The following is an 18,776-nucleotide window of genomic DNA, read 5'->3' on the forward strand; positions in this document are numbered from 1 at the left end:
GAGGCTGAGCACCCTGGGGATAGCTGGTCTGACTGTTGAAGATGGAGGCAAGGAAGGCATTAAGTATCTCAGCCTTCTCCTCGTCATTGGTTGCAACTTTCCCCCCAGCATCCAGTAAGGGATGGAGATTCTCCCTGGCTTTCTTTTTGTTGATGTACTTACAAAAGCTTTTTTTGTTGTCCTTAATGTTAGTGGCCAAGTTGAGCTCCAGCTGGGCTTTTGCCTTCCTAATTTTCTCTCTGTATAACCTAATGAGATCTCTGTACTCCTCCTGAGTTGCCTGTCCCTTCTTCCAAAGGTGGTAAACCCTCCTTTTATTCCTAAGTCCCATGCGAAGTTCCTTATTCATCCAGACTGGATGTTTTCCCTGCCCTTTAGACTTGCAACACTTGGGGACAGCCTGCTCCTGGGCCTTTAAGATTTCCTTCTTGAAGAGCGTACAGCCTTCCTGGACCCCTTTGCCCTTCAGGACTGTCTCCCAAGGGACTCTCTCAACCAGTGTCCTGAACAAGTCAAAGTCCGCCCTCCAAAACCGAAGACAACCTCCGAGCACCACATCTCCCACTAGTCCTTCTCTGTGAGCAGTAGATCTAGCAAGGCACCTCCCCTGGTAGGCTCACCTACTAGTTGTGTCAGGAAGTTATCTTCCATGCACTCGAGGAACCTCCTGGCCTGCCTTCTCTCTGCTGTGTTATATTTCCAGCAGATACCCGGCAGGTTGAAGTCCCCAACCAGAACAAGGGCTGGCGATTGCAAGACTTCAGCCAGCCACTTATAGAATACTTCATCTGTCTCCTCATCCTGGCCAGGTGGTCTGTAGCATACTCCCAGCACAACATCTCCCTTATTTGCCTTCCCCTTCAACCTTACCCATAAACACTCCACTTTATCATCACTGGAATCTAGCTCTATACAATCAAAACACTCCCTAAAGTACAGAGCCACACCCCCGCCTCTCCTTCCTTGCCTATCCCTTCTGATGAGCTTATAGCCTTTCATCACAGCATTCCAGTCATGAGAGTCATCCCACCATGTTTCCATGATGGCAACTACATCATAGCTGTCCTGCTGCACAATGGCTTCCAGCTCATCCCGTTTGTTGCCCATGCTATGTGCATTCGTGTAGATACACTTGAGCTGGGCTACCGATTTCACCCCCATCCTTGGCCCTTTATCCCTAGGCTCATTACTAGTGGGCCTGGTTTTATCATGTATGAATTATTATGAATATATTACAGCTTTAAGAGTTGATTTAGGAAACACCGAAAACTGTTAGATCATGAACATCCTGTCAAAAGTTATTTACCATTATAAGTGATGCAGAACTTTTTGTTCTGTACTTCTAGATTTTTAGGGCAATATTATTCCCTAATAGAATTAATCTCTATTAATGAAGAACTGATTACCAAGTCGGAACTTATTGGTGAATACTCTTCATTTAGCACAGCTCAGCTGCTGGAAAAATCTTTATGTCCTCTCACTTATCATAGATGCTGAGCACCCATCATTACTGTGGAAGGTGATAGGGTATGAGGACACGCAGGATGTATTGGAAAGGGCCTGTGGTTAGAAACACCTCCGGGCAATCATTAACTGAAACAAAAGGGGAGGAAAAAACAGGTTTTAGTTAAAAATTGCTTCTCCAGAGTCAGCTGCTTGTAGCTTCATACTGCTGAAGGGTTAAAATAATTTGTGAAACAAGGAGACTGAAAAAAAAAGTTTAAAACCCCTCAACTTTTACAAGCAGAGGTGCCTACAATTTTATGCAGTACTTCCATTTGCATGATTCAATATGATCTGTACTCTGGTGATTAAATCGGGAACACTTAGAGAAGTAGGATGTTGTCTTTTGGACTCTGCCGTGCCACTGATTACAGCTATTAGGATGCTGGAGTGTGGCGAGGGGGAAGAAAAAGAAAAAGCCTGCCTTCTGGCTAAAGCAGTTGAACGCTTCTCAGAAACATGCCGTGCTGCCTCTGCTACAGACTACTTGTGCGATTTTAGTCCAGTCACATAAACATAAATCTTAACAGACAATCAAGAGCTGGTCTTAACACGTGGTCTCCATTCTTAACTCTTGAGACCACATAAGGTTTGCAGGTCTCAAGCACTCCCAGGAAGAATGACAAAATTTCCTTGGTCATATCATATTTAGTTAGCTGAAAAAGGTTGTGTAAGGTACTTCCTGTTGTATGTAAAATTAACTGATGCTTTTGGCTGCAATTTGCCAATGTCACTTAGTCTGAATTACTGATACATACTGGAAAGTAAAAAACAACCTCATCTCAAGTTGCACAAAGGAAACAAGACTTTGAATCACTGGGATGCAATGGCAATATAAAGAAATACAGTTTTTTCTGGGTGGATGTTAGCAAGACTAAGTTAATTGTAAGGCTAGGTGTTAAGCAATTGGATACCTTCTTATTGAGAGAGCAACATCAGAAGTAGAAAATATTTTTAAAACCATGTCAGGAGAAAATAAAAGATATCAGACCACAAAGAGTGTCATCATCCAGAGTAATTTAAGAGGAGTCTAGAAATATATTCAGTTTAGAAACTTTTAATGAAGATCTGTCCTGCCAAATCAAGAAGACAAGCCAACCTAAAAGTACTATGCAACTGCTGCTTTCTTATTTCTATAAGATAAAAAACACCTCCATACCACACGGATTTAATGCTTAGGATGGAATACATGGAAGGATAAAAATTATTGGAAGGAAAACATGAACAGGCTGGATCGATGGGCTGAGGCCAATGGTATGAGGTTCAACAAGGCCAAGTGCTGGGTCCTGCACTTGGGTCACAACAACCCCATGCAGCACTACAGGCTTGGGGAAGAGCAGCTGGAAATCTGCCTGGCAGAAACGGATCCGGGGGTGTTGGTTGACAGCTGGCTGAATATGAGCCAGCAGTGTGCCCAGGTGACCAAGAAGGACAATAGCATCCTGGCTTTGTTAGAAATAGTGCGGCCAGCAGGAATAGGGAAGTGATTGTACCATTGTACTTGTGACTGGTGAGGCTGCACTTCGAATACTGTGTTCAGTTTTGGACCCCTCGCTACAAGAAAGACATTGGGGTGCCGGTGTGTGTTCAGAGAAAGGCAGCAAAGCTGGTGAGGGGCCTTGGGCACAAGTCTCATGAGGAGCAGCTGAGGGAACTGGTGCTATTTAGCCTGGAGAAAAGGAGGCTGAGGGGAGACCTTATCGCTCTCTACAACTACCTGAAAGGAGGTTGTAGTGAGGTGGGTGTCACTGTCTTAAAAAGCGATAGGACAAGAGGAAACAGTCTCTAGTTACATAAGGGGAGGTTGAACTTGGATAGTAAAAAAGGGTTGTCAAGCACTGGACCAGGCTGCCCAGGGAAGTGGTTGAGTCACCATCCCTGGAGGTATTTAAAAGGCATGTAGATGTGGCACTTAGGGACATGATTTAGTGGTGGACTTGGCAGTGTTAGGTTTAGAGTAGGATTTGATCTTAAGGGTCTTTTCCAATCTAAATGATTCAATGATCCTATGTGGAATCTTTTATGGAAGAGAATAGCAAAACTTACAATTCAAACATTACGTTGTGGTTCCTATGTATGTTCGTTTCCTTCTGCAAGCACCTCCCAAAGACTGAGGTAGACTTTTGGTTCTGCATGGCTATTTCAACTGTATAGGATGTTGCAAAACGTGATATTTCTTCATCCAAACGTATTCTGAAAGAATTACTAGTTGTAAAAGGGTGCCTTGAATAGGAACATCTTTCACCTTCGTTGCCTGAGAAAAGATGTGAAACGTTTTGATCATATCTAGTAATTTGGCTCCTGTATTTCAAGAAAACTCTCATTCCTTAAGAATAAGGTCAAATATTTTACAACTGAGACCAACACTATTACATGATCCAAATGTTGTCTTCCACTAGCACATTTTCCAGCCACTTCTTTATTACCTCGTGCAACTATCATGGAATAGTTTTCAACTTTTTTTTTTTTTTTCCCTTTTTAGCATGGTCTTCTCATGTTTCAACAGCTTTATGTCATCCTCTTTTAATATTGCTAAGACTTACGCTTTTCTGGGAACTCCTGCTGATGACTTGATCCCTCTTGGCTGGACCGTGCACATTGTTGTATAAATTATGTGTAATTTACATTACAAATTTGAATATTCTCAAAGAACCATTTTTCCATATTGAACTGCTGTTCTCCTATTCTAGGACTGAAACTTGCATCTCACGTCAAGATACTTTTAAGATATATACTTCCTTTGGCCAATTCTGTTTCTGTATCATTAACTGTATTCACCTGAGTTCTGACATCTGATTACAAGACACATATAAATCTTGTGCAATGTTTTGATTGTATCTTTTTACATTTGGCTTTTCTCGATGTTTCTTTGCAAAACAGGTTTTCCCTTTAACAGGAAACAATCTTCTACTATCTTTGTAATTTTTATCCTTCACTGCTTTATCTTCTCATTTTTAAGATTAATAGGGTATATTAGCTTTTATGTATTTGCTTGAAACACAGATATTTTCTATGCTCTTGACAGCTCCGATGTAACTTGCATTGTATAGTTCTGGATTGTTTTTTAATCCTGCCTGTCTGTTGGGTTTTGTCCCTTTGTATTTTTTGTATTTCTTTTATGTTTCCCACGTTTTTAATGGTGCTGTACACATTACATGCTTTGTGCTTTAGTTTGAGCCCTCTGTGTGTGTTTCTCCTTGTTTGCTGCTTGTGGTAAACTTGTGCCTGAATCTTGAGTCACCTGTCACATGCTGTTTCATTATTAACTGTGGATAGTCTTCCAAGTATTCTACATGGATAAGCATATCAAAAATTGTAAAGTTTTGACAACTTACGTCTACCCGTTCTCTCAGGCTTTATTTCAGACTGCATGCACTCTGTATTCAGGAGATATGATTGCAATATGTCTAGATAACATAACTTGTGCCAAATTTGTTGTAGATGACTTGCATATAAAGAGCCTTGAAGACTTGGCAGTACAGCTGCCAAGAATCAATGATCTTCTATAGACAGTACAGGCAGAGCACATGCTATTTCACATCAACAGCTAGGGATAACAAGGAAATGAATTAAAGGTGTCTGTCATGTAAGTGGTACCAATCTGCATTCTCTCCCCAGTTACAATGTTGTATTCTTCAGTCCAAAATGCAACTACTGCACTGCATCCGGTACTATTTATCTTGATTGAAGTTTTAGAAATAGTTGATTACTGTTGATCGTTCATATCCTATCTTCAAATATTACCCTAAACACCAAATGATTTTCAACAGCAAGAGTGGAAATGTATGAAATCTTTTATGATGTGCCATAACTTTGAACCTGCTGGAAAGGCTTGGCATGTTTATATGCTAGTAAATCAGACAGTACTGTGAAATGTTCCTAGGTGGTAAAACACAACCATCTCTAGTAGTAATCTGTTGGCCCAGACCCTGGCACACTTTTCATTAACACTAATTTACACTTTTTCCAGGCAATTCCTAGTTATGGTGTGTGAATAGGACCTGTCCCAATAAGCAGTTTGCATGCAGCCTGTTTGGACACTTCAGCGTTGACTAGCATATTTGTGTACTCTTCTGTGCCAGTTGGCCACACGATTGGGAACTTTCCCAAGCGCATTTAGTTTACTCCTATAAATATAGCTTTCCCTTCCCCTCTAATGGTGTCACAGCCTCCATACCAACTCTGCTGCCTCTTGTGTTGTAGCTTTGACAGGTTATGCCTGCCTCTTTCTTGCCCTGCTGTTGTCTCCAGCAACTCAGATAGCAACTCCACAGATGGGCAGTAAAAACGAGCAACGTTTGGGATGGGATTGCTTAGGAGGATGGTCTTTGTCTGAACTGAAACAAGTAACAACTGAGCTGAAAAAGAGTCTGTGAATGGGTATCAATGAAACATTTGTCCTTGTTTAAAGTTATTGATAATAGCAAAAGCTTATTTTTAGCCCTCATGAAAAGGGATGATTTTTAACCATCGAGTTTGATCTGACATGTAACTTTTAATCTAACTATAGCATTCAGCATTGAACAAACAACATTTTGTTCTCTAATAACTGTTTTCCATCTTACCTTTTAGATGCATTAACTGCAAAAATGATATTCCAAAAATTAGGAAGACTTTTTCAATTTCTTGTAAAGCAAATGAAGAGTTCACTGGTTAATTCAATATGTGAACAATTCAAAGACATATGAAGCAATAAAGTATCTTGTTCAGCTTGAAAAGAAACCAAGTTCATCTGTTCAGATATTATGAGGCGGAGTGTATGTAATGGAAAATTATGTGGAGATAATCATGAATGAGTCATTTGAAATTTTTAAAAAATAAAATCACAAGTTTTATTTAAATTGTTGACTCATCTGTGATTTATTTTCCCAACTGTTCTGTCTTCCTTGTCTGTCAAACCACGTCCATGGTCATCTTCAGTTAAACAGAGCAAATGTAGAAAACTGTTCCGCCGTTTAATGAAATTTCTTTCTTGGTCAGTGTCCGAAAGCTTTGAGTTACAATTTGTGTTTTTGCATGTCTAAACAAGTAATTGGTTCATATGCCACCTGTTTATTCTGAGGTGTACTGTTGTTCAATCTTAGCAAACCACAATTAACTGCAATTTGAGTGCCATTTTCCATGCGCCAACTAGAAGGGTTGGAGTTTTGGTAAATGGACGGGAGTAGGAGTAAGAGAAAATGTTTCCTTTTGATTTCCATCTGGATGTGCAGAGAAGGAGCAAGACATATTCTGTCATGGTAAGCTGCTATCTGGAGATGTAGAGACAGATAGTGAAAATGATTAGGGGTAAGAAGGAATTTGTAAGTGGAGAGAGGCTGTCAGGAGTAGCACCGTTTGGTTAAAGGAGAAATAAACCAGGACATATTTATGTAAAATATAACTGCCATAGAGGAGCTAAACCAAATGTATCTATTTATTTTCTTCACAGAACAGAGGCCAGTGGGTGAAGTTGAAAGATGAAAAAATGTAAAACTGATGAAGTCAAGGAAATTATATTCTGTGTATAATTTTTCTATGTGTATCTTTCCCATAAGGTATTGCTTCAGACTCAGGAAAGGACTAAATTTTTATATGGATAATGCAGGTTAAGTCTGTGGTTGGCTTGTGCCATTTTTTTTTTCCAAATGAAAATTCTTCCTAATGCACTTCAATTAGGAAAATTTTCTACACGTGACAAATACTGTAATTTTACTATTCTATTAGCCATAGGTGCATATATTTTATAAACATCTTAAGTTTATTATATACCTGGTGCTTTACAATTTTTTAAGGATTTCCTGTGCCACCTTAAGCACATATGAATTAACATTGCCATTACTTGACACTTATAACAATTTAAAGCTGCTTGACAATATATGAAATTCTAAACAACATTCTGAGCTTTGAATTGTAATAAATGTATGTTGTATCTATTTAATATACATAAGAGAGAATGTTCGTGCCACAGTGAGCATGAAATAAGCACTGATATAGTACTAAGAATTAGGAACTTCTTGGCCTGAGGTTGCTGTTATTTAACCTTGTAGATATGATTTAACTTCTTTGTGTCACAGTATCTCCTTTTAGAAAACCTGAGTAATTTTGCAGTTAATTTTGCTGTGCTCCATAATTAGTCTGGAATGTTAATCTTGCATGTCATTAACGAAAACAGACTGAATCTGGATGTGACTGTGAATTTGTTGCTGCGGATGTTGCTTTTCACATCATTTGTTTTAGGGAAGTATGAAAAGCCATTTTCAGGTTTGTGTCGTTTTGGTTTTTATTTCACATAGTTATAGGAATAGTTATTTCTAATAGTAAATTTCCCTCAGGTATCCTTACTCAGTGGTGGGTTTTTATGTCCTTGGTTATGATATTTTCTTGTCATATTTTGACGAATTGTTTAACATTCAGTTCAGGCTCCCACGGTAGGATTCACTGCACCTAACTTCAGACATCTACAGCGTAGGCATTTCTGTCTTTACTGCCTCCCACCTCTGTGGTGTGATTCATCTCAAACTAAAATAGTCATCTAAAATAGGTCAGAAGCAGTGCCCCTTGAAAGCGCCTGTCTCTATTGACTTTAAAGGGAGCCTGTGGTAACACATAGGGACACTGGCACTTACACAGCAGATAAAGCCCACCGGAAGACGCTGATGTCAATTCCTGACATTGCTTCCTTGAAAGAAAGAAATGGAAAAGCTACCTTACATACATCGGCAAAGAGCTTTCAATGTGGGGATGTCGTCCTTGCTCAATAGGGGCCACATAATTCTCTGCTTCCCACCTGGTATCACTCCTCCTGCGGCTCTCTGTCCATGAATAATGCTCTTCTTTTGATCTAGCATCTTTATAGCCTTACCACTAAGCTTTCAGCATTTTCAAAATGAGCCATGAGAGCAGAACACCAGGCAGTAGTCATCTGCTACAATGCAGAAGGGACAAAATTTTATTTAAGGATGAGAGCAGTACTGTGTCAGTATCACAGCGTTTAATTCAGGTTCTACTACATTTTCATGCTTTGGAAAAGTAGCTCTTTTTCCTGGCTGCCCAGTCCAAGAGTAGGTTTTTAGACCATGATCTTTAATAGCGACAGTTCTTTCTTCAGTTAATATTGGCACATACATTTGTTAATTATTGATCCGTTTTCATCTAAATTTTCTACCTATAGATTAAGCCATAAGAATTTTAAGAGCATGTATATTACATTGCTTATAAGTTTATGGCACTTTTTAGATGCATGGCAAGATAAATCGTGAATAATGCTGCTTAGTCACTTGCATGATGAATATTGAAGGAAAATTTTGTTCCCTTTTTGTGTCATCTGGACTGAATGCAGAAAGGAAATAAAAAATGCTTTTATTTTTCCTATTGCCTATTTAACTTGCCTTTTAACTTTTCTTTCAACATTTTCAGAAAGATAAATAAGATAATTGAAAATAAACATTAAATCAGCATTGAGCAATATAGCATATTCTATGATTGCCCAAGTCTGAATTACGAAGGAAATAAAAAATAAAAAATACATAGGTTTATTTGAATTTACACTTCCTAGCACTGGAAAGGTATCTTTCAACTGTATTTTTTATATCATAATTTTCTTCCCAGAAAAATGCTATGTTTGCTTCTATTTAATAGGTGTGCAGTTGCTGGATCGTTCTATATTTTTCTAATAGCTTGTAAGGGGAAATAAAAGTCTGCTGAGTCAAGAGCTGGAACAGTCATTTGCCCTCAGGACAGTGTTGCCTGTTTTATAATCCCGTATCTTTTCTGCGTTGGAAAGATGATTTTAGACAGTATCAGTAGACAAACACTCCCACTGCACTTTGGAAAGGGGAAATGGTATCAAGAGGTTAAGGACAAGTGCAGAAGAAATAGGATGCATTTTTAGAAGAGACGTCATTTCTGCTTTCTACCATGAGCACTCATCTTTATAAGGCTGTATGACAATGAAGCAATATGCACTATAGCAAAGGCTTGAAGTCTTTACAAGCTAGTATGTTATTACTGATATGTGGTATATACTTAAAGGAAAAAAGGCATTAGAAGGTTTGATTGCTTGTCTTTAGCTATAAATGAGAATTTTGCATTGTCTGCAGAAGAGTACATTTTGCGAATAGAGTTGGAGCAACAGGTCTGACATTTTTGAACTTGCTCAGTCACTCCAAGTACCTGGCCTGTTACGAGTACAACAGTGCGATCTGATGCTCAAAATAGCATATAACAGCATAGCGTGGCTGAAGCAACTTAGAGGGGCTATTCAAAGACTGAGCATCCTTGAAAATTAGGTGAAAGATATCTTCAATTAAACAACTGAATTAATTACTGCTTTTGAAAGTATGACTGTAAATACTGTTCCCTTTATCAGTCCTTTTGCAGATTCAAATTCCAAGTGTTGTAATCCCATTCAGAACTGTTGCTCTAGTAGCTTCAGGACAGAAAAGCTACTAGACTAAATCTACTTTTGGGAACTTTCTTAGAACATTAGTACTATTTCATTTCTTGCACAATGCGGTTTTATGTTTTTTTTCTGGTTATTCATGTTTTGCCAGTTTATGTTCATTTCACGCAGAAATAAGATCACTGACACTATGGGAAAACTATGAAATTTTAAGTGAAAAAGAAATCAGACCTTGTTCTGCAAAGGCATACTGATATCCACAATCCTTACTTAAGTATTCTTAGATCCCGTGTAAAATATGGGACTAATCATTGTGAATTTTAACTTTTGATTCAGGTCCTTAAGCTCTTACTCAAAGGACCAGCTTAGCAACTTGCATCACTCATTAAGACAAAAGATATTTTCCAGGTGGAGCAGAAATAAAAATAAATTACAAAGACAATTGGCTTGGCATGAACTTTCCTGACAGCCTTTATTTTCTAGATATAATTCTGCTACTCATTTTCATTAGTAGTTTACTCTCTGAATAGTTTTTATACTTGTGGAAAAGGATACATCTCAGTGTATGTAAAGATTACAGTATTGTTATAAAATGAATTAATAGAATGAAAATGAATAAAATAATACCATTAGGAAGAAAAAGTATTTTTTGAAGGGATGAGAGGCAGGTTAGAGATAGTGAGCTGTACTAAGTTGTAGTGCTTGAACATGTTATCTCAAATTTGAATCTTCTTTTGTTTTTCCATCATAGGCCCTCATTCTATTTTTAACCTCATGACGAGGCACATAATGTAAGATGTTCACTTAAAAAGAAAAAACCTCTCTGCTGAGGATGATACATAGGCAATTATTATCATCTCTTATGTTCTTTCATAATTTCTCTCATCCTTAAAGTACTGTGATCTTTTGCAGTAATTTACGTGATTTAGATTCTACATTTACTGGTAAGAAACTACGCCTGTTTTGCCAACTACAGTGCTACCACTGTGGATAATGTTGCAATATAAACAATTAAAAGGATGTAAATAACGAAAGTGCTACCTAAGTGATATGATGCAGGGTGAAATAACAAGCTGACTGTTTTCATTATTTCTTTGCTACCATCTGGGTAGCAGAGAAAACCTACCATTTTGTAGGTTTTGGTCTTGATTTATCAAGAGTTAATTTTAGATTTCATTGGAATTTTATTAAAAATACTCATAAATGCAGTAACTGCTATGATTCTGCATTAAAAAGTGTCTTTAATTCCAAAGAGCCTCTAGACTTTTAAATGAAATATGTAGTCATGCCACAAAACAGAAATGCAGTCATTCCTGGCATCTAAAAGTGAATGGCAGAAGACACAGGTTGTGTACTAAATATAGCTTAGTATCTGTGCTTTTGGCAGTTGAAGCCCAAGAGTTGTGGAGAAGAGAAAAGCATGTATCTTTTCAAATCAGGTAAGATTCAACTTAGTGGAACAGAGATAAATCTTCCCTCAATTTTTTTGTTGTTTTGTTTCATTACACATTCTCACAACTCTGCCATCCTCTCCTCCTTTCACTCTCACATTATGCCGATGTCCAGAACACTTATCTATATTCAAGGATTATGTTTTCACTCAGTTTCTTTTTTAGACTAACTCAGTGAGTCACTGTCATCAACACATAACTTAAAAATAGATAAAAACAGTGTTTATATCAGGTTCATTTCAGTTACCTAATGAGCTTCTGTGTACAATCTTGATTTACTGATGGTCAAGTTGTATAGAGGAATCACAGATCCAGTGCTGAGGAGTTTTAAGTGTTTCAAGAAAAACAGAGTGGTACTCTGGATATTTCATCCCAGCTTTGTTGAACCATGCGGAAAGGGTGTCAGTTATAGAACTATTTAATCAGTAAGTCTTGAGGGTGTGAGAATTAATTTCTCACATCTGTGATGACCAGAACATTCTAGGCCACTGCTGCACAAGAGTCCTGGCTGTCGTCAACAATTGCCTGTCCAGAATGTACAAAAGGAAGGGAAATTTTGCTTCTGCCCAAGCAAACAAATTGCAAAATCAAGCATTGTGTCTTTTGGACTTGTGTTTTGGTTGCATTTGATCACTGTTGATTATGGACTGCATACTTGATGGGTTGTAGAAAATGCATTCTGGATTAGCTCCTGTATTCATAAACTCACTTAGATATTGAATTAGTGGTTTTAATTTTACTGACGTTTTATAGCACAGTGTTAGAAAAAATGAATTCTGAAGTTTGCCATTTTAAAGAGAAATAGTTAGAAAAGTTTGAAGTTGATTAGTTGATGTTAAGAGTGTTTTTTCAAAATAATTGCAATTCTTGGTGAATTGTCTCGGTATATGCAACAAAGCAAGGATACTTCAAAAAGGAATTACATTCATATTTGCATTTCCTCTGAAAATTTCAGTCATTTTTATTGTGCTTGAAAGGGAAGCCATTGTACAGAATACACCTGTTGGGAAACGTTTTATCCTTTACTATTACTGACATACAGTTTATGCATCTAACAGAAGATATTTCGTTCTGCAGTGTACTTGTCTTCATATGTTACACAAATCCTTATGTCTGAGCTTAAAAGAGGGCTCATAAGTGCATACTGACTTGGTACCAGCACTTTTTCTCTTCTAAGACACACTTCGCTGTACAAGCATTGGTGTTTGTGTATTCAAGATACAAAGCAATAAACAAGAAGGATGGAACCGGATGAACAGCAAGCTTTGCTTATCAATAAGATAAGCTCATCTATTTCTACAAGTCTTCCATTCTAAAAGGTTTTCTGTTTGTACCAGAAGGCTGAAAGGGAACAAAACTGCCTTGTACTATGTTTCATTTTCCTTAATTCTCTCTCCCTCTTCACTTTCTGGGAGGAAAGGTTAGTTTCTGAAATTTGCTATGTGTGAGTTTTATACGTTCTTTGAAGTATATTAATCTGTCAGATAATATGTTTTTGTGTTGCTTTTTTGATGGAAAAAATGGAACTAGTTTTGATGTAGGACTTCATTGAATGAGCTAAAAGGAACTGTAAATTAATTTGTATATGGAGAACAATCAGATGTGCTGTGTTGCTTTATGAATATATTCGTTGCAGTTTGATATTCAGTTTGAATATCTTTTGTCTGAACTGTGGTAAAGGTTTAACATCTTTTCAGCCATTGATAGTTGGAGATCAGAACTCTTTAAACATTAATAGTTTTCAGTTTAAAGCAAATTCAGGGAATTTTAGCCAGATGAGTAATGCATCATATGATACTCCTTTTATATTGATGTCTGCATTAGCAGATATTAAAGAAACATCAATTCCAGTACAGTATTGTAGATTTTGGAAGCTTAGTAGGGTTTCTGTGAGTCTGTGAAATAAAAGTGATGTGGTCTAGGTTTAATGTGAAAGCTCTTTAGTGTTCTGAAAATCACACACTGTCACTGCTCCGGGAGGAAGGCATGTGTCTTTAACATGGTTTTCCCTGATAGAGACAGAAATGAGAACAGTATGTGATATAAAGTCCATGTTTCTGGATAATTACTCATCTAATTTAATAAGAGCTGGTGATTTAAATCTTAACTCAAAACATCTGTTTTTCTGTTGCAGTACATTCTGAAGAGAAACTATATGACACAAGCACTAGCATATTAAAAAGCTAAGTGTGTTTGTCAATTTTTAAAAAGCGCATCTTGTCCCTGCAGTCAAAGAGACAAGTTTTTGTAATAGTGTCCCTGAATTTTCAAAGTACTTCACATAACGGTCTGATGTGCATATATATATATATATATATATATATATATATGTATATAAAAATATGTAGATAGACATATTCCTCCTTTTTTGATGTGCAACTTACTGTTTATTTAATACACATGTATATACACACATATCTACATATATCAACATATATCTACATTTTTGTAGGTGCATTTTTTTGTACATTTTACATTTTTTCCAGGCCCAGCTCCTCCTTTTAGGGCTCTTATGAAAAATAGTAGGGTACACATCAAAAAAGAATACTAGTTTTTTTTTAAAAAAATAATACCTCACAAAGTTTTGGAGAGTGGTATCTAATTCAAAAACAAAGTCAACATAACGTATACAATATAGATTCAGAGCTTGGTAACTCATACATTTAAAAGTAATTGGAACTAAAGCTATCTCAGGAGCATTGCCACGTCTCATACTTACAAACACATAGGATTTCTTTTCTTTTCATATAGGAGATTTTTTTTCCTCTACTACAACTCTTTCACTTCACAGAATAATTAAATCATTCATTGGAAGACTCATTGGAGCAAGTATTTGAATTGGGATTACACCCTTGGCGAGCACTTCTACCACTGAGCTGTAGTAATGGTCTGTAGGCCTGTTTCTTGGTTTGTCGTGTCGGGTCTGTTCAGTTTCCTTTATTCTGTTCCACTTTCTGCTCACTTTCAGGCCGTGTTGCTTGATGCCCGGTTTAGTGGTTGTGGCGTTCAATTAGACACGGGAGACCTGGTTTCAGCTCCTTGTTCCAAAGAGATTGCGGAATCCCAGCTTTGGGGCTGCTGGCTTTTCTGAAATGTGACTCTCTCTCTCTGGAACTGTGAACACGCATTCTGCCATGCATCAGTTCATACTTTACTGAGTTTACCTATACTCTGACCGATTCCTGAGAGGAGGCTGGTTTCATGTGTTTCGGCAAAATATTGTTTTACACAAGTGTTACATCAAAATTACATTCTGATTCCCTGAGGGTCCTGCAAGAACGTGGTGTTGTCCTGTTTCACAGTGAGCTAAAAGAAAATTTGTAGTCATTACTGGGAGCATTTTCACATGAGGTAAAAGTTAGTGGAGGGATAGACTAACAGTTACAATGCCATGCACTCTTTCCACTTCTATACTCATTAACTAGGGAGATGTGTTTATTGGAAGTTAAACGCGGGGTGGTGGGGTGGTGGGGTTTTTTGGTGCTGGTGGTAGTGGATTTTTTAAGTGCAGATTCCTTCACCTAAGCAGGAAATCCAAAACAACAGATAAAAAGATCAGGAGCAGTATTTCAAAAAACATTATTTTTTTTTCAAAATAATGGGCAGCTAAATTATGGTGGACAGTGATCCCAGTAAGAGCTCTCAGGTGTACAGTCCTGGAGGAACAAATAGGGACCTAGCATAAGGACCTGGCAAGTCAAATCACAACAATAGTGCTATGATCATCAAAAGAATTATTAAGACTGTCACTAAAGCAGTTATGTTTAACTTTGGTATTGACCATTTCTTACAGATGTTGGCAGTATTTTTTTAGGAATGAACTAGCTTAAGGTTTAGCAAGTGTTGGGAAGATGAACTGAGTTTCCTATATCCCTGGTAGAAACAATGATTAAAAAGTTGTGAAAGTTGAAGCAAGAGAAGTTCAAAGTAATAGGTACAGTTATCTAGTAGTGAAATTGTCTGTTGGAGAAATGTACGTGGAATTTTGCACATGGATTCTTCAAATTATGCATTTGATGAAGAAATTAAGAGGTAAATTTCTGTCAACTTGCAGGGCAAACGATCTTAAGTGTCCATAGAAGAATCTTTATTCATTGCGCTGCAGGGAATTAGCACACCTTTGGTAGGTAGATTACAAAGCAGGAAGTATCAACTCAGGATAAAAGGTTCTATACCCAGATTACCAACAATCTGGTATCTTTCCTTTGACCAGTTGAGGGACCCCTTTGCTAATACCAGCATCTAGATCTTCTAGAAGAGAACTCAAAGGGGGGAGAAGAATCTGTAATTTGAAATCTGGGTCTCAAGAAAATGTTCCAGACAGTAGTTTTGCTTTGATTCAGGAAATGTTATAGAAGCAATGTCATGTTAATTATAAGAAATTGTTAGACATGACTAGGATCTAAGAGGATTTTTTCTCTTTGGCTTACAGAATATGATTATTATGGTATGCCCCACACTGGCATACACATTTAAACAGGCAGACATCTCTGCCTCTATCCCAACTCCTTTCATAGTAATTTTGGTTTAGAAGCTGTATTACCTTCAGTTGCTAAAAGCATTGAGATAAATCAGAATAAAAAACAGAGGCAGCCTGGCAACTCACCAGGCTTTTAGATTTTTGACAAATTTCACTTTGAAAGTACCATTTCTTAAGTGGTTTTTTGTCTCTCTTTTAAACGTTATGAATAAAATACAAAGTGCTTGACAGAACACGTAAACTTAGTTTTCCAACCACGTTACATCTTTTACCCTGTACTGAAACCCTACTTTTTAATTTTTGTAAATCGAACACTTCTTTTTTGTTGTTAAAAGGTGTCAAGTCCTTTGAATGTTACTTTCTTTAACGTCTTCATGTAGTTCAGATGATCTGTGCATGAAGAAAAAATGCAGTGAATGCTTTTTAGATGTTCAATACAGGTGTTCACAAGTATTACCAATCTTAAAAAATAACTGTTTTTAAAAATACTATGTACCGCTAATGAGCTACGCTGTAGGTCTATAGCTTTGTGAAGGCTATGAATAAAATTTCTACCTTATATTTAATAATGTTAGGTAAGCCTTTCCTAAAGAGATATTCACACTGAAGATGAGAAAAAAGAATTAGAAAAAAATAAGAAAAGGAAGGCTCATAATGTGTGTTATATTTAAATTGACTGTAGCTCTGTAAACAGTCTCACAATTATTTATTTCCCATTATTTGCACCAAAAAATTATGAAATACAAAAATTATTAATTTGGAGAGCAGTACATTGTTTCTTTTGTCTAGGCAAGACAGTCAAAACAAAAAAAAAACCACCAGCTTCTTGTTATTTAAAGCAAGTTTGTATGTGTTAACATAGGTGCCAGCAGCTGAAATGATAAAATTATCATTGTTACCAAATACAGCTATAAACTGAACACAAGGCATACTTCAGGTTAGTCAGAAGAGGTCCTCTGTTTTTCAGTGTGTGTGCTTGCTTGAAATGAAACTGTGTGTTATTGGTTAACTGGGATGCTTAGCATAATCACTTTGCAAGGCTGTGGTGGAGGGAGGTGATTATCACTGAGAACAGATGGGCAGGTCCAAAGCACTGCCAGATTCTGCACAAGCTCCATGTACTGTGGGTTCTAGCTCTCTTTTCTTCGGCATTTCTAATTTTTATTCATTGTGCATATTTTGAAGGGCTGGCTGAGCTAGAGGTCCTGGAGCAATGACCTTACAGTTTAGCTCACAGATGTAGGAGTGGGGAATTCAAAGCGCTGTCACTATACGTCTGAACGGATGGGGCAGACTGCATTTTGTATGATTGCCTCTCTCAATGTATGAAAGGATTTTTCTCCGAGCTTAGCACTCTACTCTGCATCTGTAGCTCTCTGTGGATTGTATTGTGTGTGTGACCAGAAATGATATTCTCGGATATGAACACTGTCTCTGCCTCTCCTAAAGTGCATCCTCCTAATGGGACCCGGTTTTATACTTTTCAGGTAAGTGAACTTTAACAAAACTGAAAGGATTTTTCTTCTATTTAAATGATAGGTAAACTTTGAGTAAGAGTAGCTAATAGGTTAAGAAGCTTATGATGTGTTAATTAGTTTTGTATTGGTAGGAGAAAATATGTAAGAAATCAATATCATCACATTAAGCTTCGTGCCTTAAAAAAAATAGCATGTAAATTGTTCCTAAACAAACATAAAATTATGTTCACAATGATTTTTCTATTGATTGCCTTTCCCAATAATATTATCACCTTACAATTCATTAGATTTATAGTTCCTTACATAGAACCACGCTGTCTTTCTGTTTAGTTCAGATACACACTGTGTTGTCGTTAACAGAAATTCCAAATTCATATTATACAAAAAAATACTTTTAAAACTTTGTATGTTGTACCTGTCTGGGTTTTTTTTGTAGTAATACTGAATGTAGTTTATGCTATCTGATGCTTAATTTGGTTCATGTGGATAGTAATCATACATGTGCAATTGAGAGAGCAGCAGAATCTATTTTCAGGATTATTAAGGTTCTCAGTTTCAAGCCAAGTTTTGCCTCATTCAGGTAAATAAGCTTGTCTGGTTAGCTAAAGGTAAGAATTTATTATATGCTCTAAATCTAACATGCAAACCAGTCTAATTACAACCATCTTTCAGTGGCTTTTAATTAAAAGAAAACTTCAGCATCTTGGCTCTGGAAAACTATGTAATCCTACATTAAGATTTAACAATAATTAAAAAACCCACAACCCCCCTGCCCCAGCTGCTCTTTATAGCGCTCCGGCCCTGCAGGGCAGTACTAACACTCCGATACTTAAAGTGGCAATAGCTTTCTCAGCTCAGCCTTTGATACAGCTAGGATTTAAATAACCTTCCCATTCCTGATCACGTAATGGTTTTGTCTTTTCGGTCACTTTATGCTACTGTAGAATGATGTCTTTAATATGTTAAAAATCCTGTGTATGCTACCAGAGCAAACAATCTGAGGCAATTAAAAGTTGAAGATAAAATGCATGGCAAACATCTTTCACAAAATACAGGTACCCCATTCTTTGGGTCCAATGACTGCATTTCATTCTTGTCTTCTTTTAATCTGTTGTTTTTAATTATACTGTCTTGCACTTCTTACAGTGATGTCAAATGATAGTTGAGGGCTGTGCAGAAAGAGTGGCATCCTCCTAACAGTGACGATCTGCTGATCCTGGCAGTGATTCAGAGACATGAATGCCCCAGGCCTGTTCCTCTACAGCAGGACTACTTTTTTCACACACTGACATCTAAATATTCTGTACAGCCTCGTGTAGCTATGCTCTTAAACACAGTTCCTGGCGTCAGGTATTCTTTCCGAGTGTGTCGAGTTGAAAAAGTCACTAAAATTAGGGTGCTTGGCTGTGATAACACATTGACTATTTTATTATGTGGTATTTTATGAAAATAAGCGCTCACAATGAAGTATATATTTTTAT

The 18,776-nt window shown here is 37.2% G+C and overlaps 1 protein-coding gene across 7 annotated transcripts in view; it reads left to right on the forward strand.

Annotated features, from left to right (window-relative positions):
- The window catches only part of PPFIA2 (PTPRF interacting protein alpha 2), a 340,023-nt gene that overhangs the window by 91,832 nt on the left and 229,415 nt on the right, over positions 1–18,776 (forward strand). The window contains exon 1 of one of the 7 annotated variants that reach the window (XM_063322856.1): positions 16,892–17,304. The exons of 5 other annotated variants lie outside the window; for them this stretch is intronic. In XM_063322856.1, the coding sequence (XP_063178926.1) occupies positions 17,224–17,304 (81 nt within the window). In that variant the 5' untranslated portion in view covers positions 16,892–17,223. Of the gene's footprint in view, positions 1–16,891; positions 17,305–18,776 lie in introns of those variants that run through there. One more of the 7 variants, XM_063322855.1, reaches the window with a different exon arrangement.

The sequence above is a fragment of the Chroicocephalus ridibundus genome, chromosome 1 (genome assembly GCF_963924245.1).
Source record: "Chroicocephalus ridibundus chromosome 1, bChrRid1.1, whole genome shotgun sequence".
Classification (NCBI taxonomy): domain Eukaryota; kingdom Metazoa; phylum Chordata; class Aves; order Charadriiformes; family Laridae; genus Chroicocephalus; species Chroicocephalus ridibundus.